Source organism: Neltuma alba, unplaced genomic scaffold, assembly GCF_004799145.2.
Source record: "Neltuma alba isolate B1F8T4 unplaced genomic scaffold, ASM479914v2 tig00012529_pilon, whole genome shotgun sequence".
Classification (NCBI taxonomy): Eukaryota; Viridiplantae; Streptophyta; class Magnoliopsida; order Fabales; family Fabaceae; genus Neltuma; species Neltuma alba.
This window is the reverse complement of record NW_021636994.1, coordinates 65,125-73,105: the sequence shown is the minus strand read 5'-3', so window position 1 is coordinate 73,105 and position 7,981 is coordinate 65,125. Positions and strand designations below refer to the sequence as shown.

Below are 7,981 nucleotides of genomic sequence, written 5' to 3'. Positions count from 1 at the left end.
TGATTGTCATGTAAATACTCTTTCGGTTCTAAATATAAAACTCTTATAACTAGTAAATATAAGTCTTATATCTAGAATCGGAACAGTAATAAATGGGGCTGCTAGAACCAAAGGGAATCTGCTCTGCGGAGCATAATGTTAGCATCACGGCCCTTATTTTTTATATTAATTACTCAAAATTAAAATACTAGCAGTCAAACTCGAAGAGACAACAAGCTTGCCCTACAAGTAATTATAGGCGACAAATCGTTTATAAAATTCGCAGGAACAAATCTTACCGAATCACCAGCACGCAGTACGAGCCATACTTGGTTGAACAAACGAGAGAACTGAGTTCCCAGAAAGCCGGTTGCTTCACCTTTCAGGTTACTATTTTCAAATAGCTCCTCGTCTCTCTGTTTCTCTCTTCGCATCTTTTCTGTTCTGGGTTCCAGCACACAGGCTTGTTCATGTTCAGTTATAATTTTATGGTAGTTATCCTTAACTTTTGTCGGGTTCTATCAACTGCCGGCTTTAAAATGCGTAAAACAAAATCATTTCATCTTCGTCTCTTTTGAACTTTGGAGTTTCTTGGGCAGCATTCTTCTTACTTGCAATTATTTATCACCTTCATAATGAACCAATGATAACATATTTCTTCTCATTCCCTGACGTGGTGTTAGGTGAGCAAACGATTACTAGTTAGCGTCCTTGTTTTCTTCCATTGATTCCCTGCGAAATGGCGACTTTAGGGGTCAGAACTGTTTTGTTTATTTTTCTATAAATATTCTTTCTCTGTTTTCCAACCCTGTGGGATAATACCGAGAGCCCCTCACGAAAAATCTTTGTTCTTCGCTTCACATAATTATCGTGAACGAATTCAGTCATGAGGAACTTCCCGGAAAGTCCACATTAATTGTTCCGTTGTTTCAAATTGGATGCAGACCCGCTGAATCTATAAATATACTATTAGCTGCTTCTTGAAACTTGATCCGCTCAAACGCAAGTTCTAGCTCCCTTTGATTCTTCCCAAGACTTAAAACTAGGCTGTTAGTTCTACTTCGGTGAGACCTGATTTGTTACCTGTTAATTTTAAGCTGTCTTATTTTGTGAATCAAAATTTTTTCTTTAGATCCACGGTAGAAGGCAGCAATCTGATATGGGGACCGAAAATGGCCAAGACGAAGCAAGCACATCAAAGAATGAAGCAGGAACGAGCACCAACGGAGAAAATAGGAGTCAAACCGAAAAGGCCGAGACAGTTCCGTTTCAAAAGTTGTTCACATTTGCCGACTCTACAGATATGTTGTTGATGGTTGCTGGCACCATTGGGGCCATTGGAAATGGTGCGGCTTTGCCTCTCATGACGTTGCTGTTCGGCGAGATGATTGACTCCTTCGGAAATAACCAGGACAGCGCTGACATGGTCGATAGAATTTCCAAGGTACAACTAGCGGCAACACTGTACGTCTGAATTACGGGGCTAATCTCCATCAATCTGATCCTCTCTGATCGGTCTTCTATCATGAAATTGCAGGTTTCTCTGAAGTTTGTGTACTTGGCTGTGGGAAGTGGAGTGGCAGCTTTTCTCCGTAAGAACAGCCTACCATCGAAACTGATTCAACTTATTTGAACGCACAAATAAAATACACTAAACTTGAGAATTGTTCCTAAATTTTCAGAGGTGGCTTGCTGGATGGTCACAGGGGAGAGGCAGGCCGCGAGAATAAGGGGTTTGTATTTGAAAACAATTTTAAGACAAGATGTGGCTTTCTTTGATATGGAAACAAACACCGGAGAGGTGATCGGTAGAATGTCAGGCGACACTGTTCTTATACAAGACGCCATGGGTGAAAAGGTATCATATCAATAGTAACATCCAAGATTTATTGTTCCCACAGATACTGTCCAACCCACTTACTGAAGCCTTGCTCACTCGTTTGCCCAGGTTGGAAAATTTCTGCAGCTAATGTCAACATTCATTAGCGGTTTTGTAGTAGCATTTGTGAAAGGGTGGCTTCTCAGTCTTGTCATGTTATCCACTCTTCCACCTCTTGTCGTGTCTGGTGCGGCTATGGCCTTGATTATAGGGAGGATGGCATCGCAGGGCCAAACCGCGTATGGAAAAGCTGCAAACGTCGTTGAACAGACAATTGGCGCAATTAGAACGGTATGCTGTTCATAAAAGTTAGAACTGAACAGATGGCTAAGAAATTCAACTTTTAATGTGCTTAATTGTTGCTGCTTTGCCTATAAATGACGATGATATAACATTCAATATTTCCTTTCAGGTGGCATCCTTCACGGGAGAGAAACATGCAGTATCTGGTTACAGCAGGTTTCTTGTGGATGCATACAGAGCAGGAGTTCAGGAAGGTTTGGTCGCAGGAGCGGGGATTGGGGCAGTTATGTTCGTGATTTTCTGTGGCTATGCTTTGGCCATATGGTATGGTGCAAAGTTGATAGTGGATAAAGGATACAACGGGGGTACAGTGATTACTGTGATCTTTGCCGTCTTAACTGCTTCCATGTAAGATATTAGGACTTTATCATCTATTATTTTGCTCTTAAGTTGAGTTGGTTTTTCTTACTCCTCCAAATGGATGTTATTTTTATTAGGAATCTTGGTCAAGCAGCCCCATGTCTGAGTGCTTTTGCGGCAGGCCAAGCTGCAGCGTTTAAAATGTTCAGGACCATTGAGAGAAAACCGGAGATAGATTCTTATGATGAAAAAGGGAAAATATTAGAAGATATTCAAGGGGAAATAGAGTTGAAGGAAGTTTATTTCAGCTACCCAGCTAGACCTGGGGAGCTGATTTTTGATGGCTTCTCTCTTAAAATACAAAGTGGAACTACTGCAGCTTTGGTTGGACAAAGCGGAAGTGGAAAGTCCACTGTCATCAGTTTAATAGAAAGATTTTATGATCCGCGGGACGGTGAAGTTCTCATAGATGGCATTAACTTGAAAGAATTCCAACTCAGATGGATTAGAGGGAAAATTGGACTTGTCAGTCAAGAGCCTGTCCTTTTTGCATCTAGCATAAAGGATAACATCGCTTATGGAAAGGAGGGAGCAACAACTGAAGAGATAAAAGCTGCAGCTGAACTTGCAAATGCAGCTAAATTCATTGATAAATTACCACAAGTACTATCTTCTGGCTACTTTATTACCACAATTTGAACAATTAATCGTGTATTCAAAGTCTTCAAACTTGTTATATATTTAACCTTATCTTTTACTGCTTGCATCTAGGGATTGGACACTATGGTCGGTGATCATGGAACTCAGTTGTCCGGGGGACAGAAGCAGCGCATTGCCATTGCAAGAGCAATCCTCAAAAATCCAAAAATCCTACTTCTAGATGAAGCTACGAGTGCACTTGATGCAGAGTCTGAAAGGATTGTGCAAGAGGCCCTTGACAGGATCATGGTAAACAGAACTACCGTTGTTGTGGCACACCGCTTAAGCACAGTGAAAAATGCCGACATGATTGCTGTGATTCACAGAGGGAAGATGGTCGAGAAAGGTGCCATACAAGCCTAGCCACTACTATACTTTTTTTTCCAAAAAAAAAAAAAGGGTCTTTGAATGATTATAAATATATCACAATAATGTTACTCTTTTCTTAAAAGTGGGGAGGGAGAGAAAAGGACACTTCTTGCGTTGATCATCACAGTTTTGTCTGTAGTTCTTGCAATAACCTTTATGTGCCTATTAATCAGGAACACACACAGAATTGCTCAAGGATCCTGAAGGAGCATACTCTCAACTTATACGCCTACAAGAAGTAAATAAGGAGTCAGGAGATGGTGTAGATCATGAAAACAGGCATGAACTTTCCTCAGAGTCCTTAAGGCATTCTAGTCAGATAAGGTCATTAGGAAGATCCATAAGTCGAGGATCATCAGCTGGAAATAGCAGCCGCCACTCATTTTCAGTTGCCTTTGGCTTGCCTACTGCGGTCAACGCCACTGATCCTGAAGCCGAACTTGAAAATCCAGAAACCAAAGAACAATCACCAAAGGTTCCACTCCGCCGCCTTGCTTACCTCAACAAGCCAGAGATACCAGTGCTTCTGCTTGGATCTTTAGCTGCCATTGTGAATGGCGCCGTACTTCCTATATTTGGCATTTTGATTTCCAGTGCAATCAAATCGTTCTACGAGCCAGCTGATGAAATGAAAAAGGATTCCAGATTCTGGGCATTAATGTTTGTGGTACTTGGTATTGCATCTTTGTTGGCACTTCCTGCTCGAGGATACCTCTTTGGCGTTGCGGGATGCAAGTTAATCCAACGCATCAGGCAGATGTGCTTTGAGAAGGTAGTAAACATGGAGATAGGCTGGTTTGATGATCCTGAGCATTCAAGTGGTGTAATTGGAGCAAGGCTCTCAGGAGACGCAGCAACTGTGCGAGCACTTGTCGGGGATGCTCTGGGACAACTGGTTGAGAATCTCGCATCAATACTGGCGGGTTTGATAATTGCTTTCATTGCAAGCTGGCAGTTAGCTTTTATTATTCTTGTACTGCTTCCCTTGATTGGAGTAAACGGATATGTTCAAGTGAAATTCATGAAAGGGTTCAGTGCAGATGCAAAGGTGAGATATTTTATTTCCCCCCCACTTACCTACACGTAAGCCATATTAGAATTTTTCTCTTGATTTCTTATTAGATGCAAATGAATACAGATGATGTACGAGGAAGCAAGTCAAGTTGCTACCGATGCTGTTGGAAGTATAAGAACAGTAGCTTCTTTTTGTGCTGAAGAAAAGGTGATGGAACTATACAGAAAGAAATGTGAAGGGCCTATGAAATCAGGGATCCATCAGGGCTTGATCAGCGGAACAGGATTTGGGGTATCGTTTTTCCTTCTCTTCGCCGTCTATGCAACCAGCTTTTATGCGGGAGCTAAACTCGTGGAGGACGGCAAAGCGACATTCTCAGATGTTTTTCGGGTATGAAGGACTTCTTCCGTGCATTTTTTTTCAAATTAGGTGTTCGAACTCATTCTTTTTCGCAAATTGAAGACATGAATATTTTCGTGGTTTGCAGGTTTTCTTCGCCTTAACTATGGCAGCTATAGCAGTTTCCCAATCAAGCTCTTTTGCGCCTGATTCTGGCAAAGCCAAGTCAGCTGCCGCTTCTATATTTGGAATGATGGACAGGAAATCGATGATAGATCCGAGCGACGAGTCAGGAGCCACATTGGATAGCGTCAAGGGAGAAATCGAGCTTCGTCATATTAGCTTCAAGTATCCATCGAGGCCAGATATACAGATTTTCCGAGACCTTAACTTGGCCATACACTCTGGAAAGGTACAGTTTGTCTATCTCAAGCCCATTTCTTTTTCAACAGCCATATGAAACGAAATGACACGTATCCCAATTAAACTTGCTCTTGGCAGACCGTAGCGCTTGTAGGTGAAAGTGGAAGTGGAAAATCGACGGTGATTTCATTATTACAAAGATTTTACGATCCTGATTCAGGCTCAATTACACTCGACGGAGTAGAGATTCAAAAGTTGCAACTCAAATGGTTAAGGCAACAAATGGGTCTTGTGAGTCAAGAGCCAATATTGTTCAATGACACCATCCGTGCCAATATTGCCTACGGAAAGGGAGGCAATGCAACTGAAGGAGAAATCATAGCTGCCGCCGAACTAGCCAATGCTCATAAGTTCATTAGCGGCCTACAACAAGTAAAAACAAACACTTACTTATTTTTCTCTTCCCATGAGGCCACTGTACTTTACTTCGACACTGATTTTTTTTTTTTTCCTTTTTTGAATTTCAATGACAGGGATATGATACAGTAGTGGGAGAAAGGGGAATTCAATTATCAGGTGGGCAAAAGCAAAGGGTAGCAATCGCACGTGCTATAATTAAAAGTCCCAAGATTTTGTTATTAGATGAAGCAACAAGTGCATTGGACGCAGAGTCAGAGAGGGTAGTTCAAGACGCATTGGATAGAGTAATGGTGAATAGAACCACCGTGGTTGTGGCCCATCGTTTATCGACAATAAAAAATGCAGACGTTATTGCAGTGGTTAAAAATGGAGTCATAGTTGAGAAAGGGAGGCATGAGACCCTGATTAACATCAAGGACGGATTTTATGCTTCTTTAGTGCAGCTTCATGCGAGCGCTTCCACATCATGAGTTTCTTTTGCCCGTTACTTCTTCTTCTTCTTTTCTTTTTTCCCCGATCCAGTTCACTCTGGACTTTTTTAACCCCTCAATTTACTAAATATTATCGAAGGCCAATTTCGTAGCTATTGGATTCGATGCTTTTTATTTCTCTTGAAATGTATTATTCAGTCCCAATGGAGGACTAAGCGTGTAGTTCCTCCAATTGTTTTTTGTAAGAGTCCTTGTTAAATATTTACTTGATTTTTATTATAAAGTGTTCTAAGAATCTTTTTTTTTTTTTTTCATTTTCTTATCAGAATCTCAAAACGTTTAGAGTTAGTATTTTAAAAAGTAGATGTTATTTTCTCTCTCATATTTATATAATATTGTGATAATATTTTTATAAAGTATACAATCTAAACCATTTATTATTTGATCCAGCAATAGAGATAAGATTCTTAAAAAAAAACAGAGAGAAAGAGAAAGAGGGATTCCGAGAGTATCTCTTCTTTTTCTAAGTATGGTATGAAACTGTAGACTAATAATATCTTTTTGACTAAAATATACACTTATGTAATGTTTTAATTTGATCCTTTAATTTTTAAAAGTATATTTTTAGTCGGTTAATCTTAAAATTGTTAGTCTTAAATAATGATTTTTTTGTAACAATTATAGTTGTTTTAAAAATTAAACTTAATATATTAGGATTTAATAATATTTTATCAACATTCAATAGTTCAATATCATCATTTTTTGTTAATAGTTTAAGAATTAGAGGATTAAAAGTTTACTTTTTATAGTTAAAGGATTAAAATAAAATTTTGTGTAAAGTTAAAAAGACTAATAATATGTTTCAGCTTTTTTTTTTTAATATCAAAATGTTTGTCTTGAATGAGGATTAAAAAAAGTATTAATTTAACCATCAAACTCCTCCTGTCCTTAATATAATATCTATTTAACTAATTTAATTAAATTAAAAAAATTAGGTAAGTTAGTTAATTATGAGATATATGATATGTTTTTTCTCAAACACCATAATCATCTTTCTTGATATCCTCTTTTCGTCTTTTACTTGATTATAGTTGTGGGAGTATCCATAAGGGTAATTTAGACAAAATTAATAGATATGAGAAATGGATTTTATATTTAGGACCAAAATCAATTCAATAATTAGATCCTATATTAAAGATCAGAGAAGTAGTTATTTTGGGGTAACATTTAAATTTAAACCCCTTTTATAAGATTAACGGCTTTTAACTGAATTCTTTTATTTAATAGTCTCTTGCGGATATGCAAAGGATTAAAAGTTCAGAACTGACTTTTATTATTATTTTTTATACACAACTATCTTTTTATTGAAAGTAATCATATTTGATACACTGTTAGACACTAAATATTAACATCTCTCTTAACGGGAATTTGAACCTTACTTTGTTAGGTTGTAAGGATTAGTTTCTTTCTATTAGATTCAATCCTGATAGTTACTTTTATTATTTTATTTGACCCTTAATATTACTTGAAAGGAAAATTTCGTCCAAAAAATAACAAACCAACGGCCTGTTTAGTTTTGATTGAGAGAACAGGCTCTCCATCCCTTGTTGTCAATGTTCCACGTGGGACTAAATTATGAAGTTGGCTAATCAAAATTAGGGCCTGTTTGGGTGCTCCAAAACCATGGTTTCAGAAGTACTTTTCCGCAAAACGAGGTAACCTCCTCCACATATTTACTTCGTAATCCGTAAAAGCACTTCTGAAACCATGGTTTGGTTTCTATCCAAACACTCCCTTAATAGATCGAATTTGTCTGTGACATTAATATCATCTTTTGGGGAAAGAAATATCAATAATATTTTCGACAGTGTGCATATTATTGTG

General features: G+C 38.3%; 1 protein-coding gene across 1 annotated transcript; it reads left to right on the top strand.

Moving 5' to 3' along the window:
* The first annotated feature begins 1,080 nt into the window (after window positions 1-1,080).
* LOC114728277 (ABC transporter B family member 21) lies at window positions 1,081-6,402 on the top strand. Its single transcript, XM_028915158.1, has 12 exons — window positions 1,081-1,423; window positions 1,517-1,571; window positions 1,662-1,837; window positions 1,928-2,149; window positions 2,271-2,509; window positions 2,599-3,124; window positions 3,233-3,506; window positions 3,703-4,577; window positions 4,668-4,934; window positions 5,032-5,295; window positions 5,385-5,678; window positions 5,780-6,402. The coding sequence occupies exons 1-12, from the start codon at window positions 1,139-1,141 to the stop codon at window positions 6,134-6,136; spliced, it is 3,834 nt and encodes a 1,277-aa protein (XP_028770991.1). The 5' UTR covers window positions 1,081-1,138; the 3' UTR covers window positions 6,137-6,402.
* Window positions 6,403-7,981: the final 1,579 nt, after the last annotated feature.

Bases quoted from the DNA above. Each gene is read 5' to 3' on its own strand.
- LOC114728277 (XM_028915158.1), top strand. From the start codon at position 1,139: ATGGGGACCGAAAATGGCCAAGACGAAGCAAGCACATCAAAGAATGAA. The intron at 1,838-1,927 runs GTATCATATCAA...TCGTTTGCCCAG, and splicing joins AAGACGCCATGGGTGAAAAG to GTTGGAAAATTTCTGCAGCT. The intron at 5,296-5,384 runs GTACAGTTTGTC...TGCTCTTGGCAG, and splicing joins TGGCCATACACTCTGGAAAG to ACCGTAGCGCTTGTAGGTGA.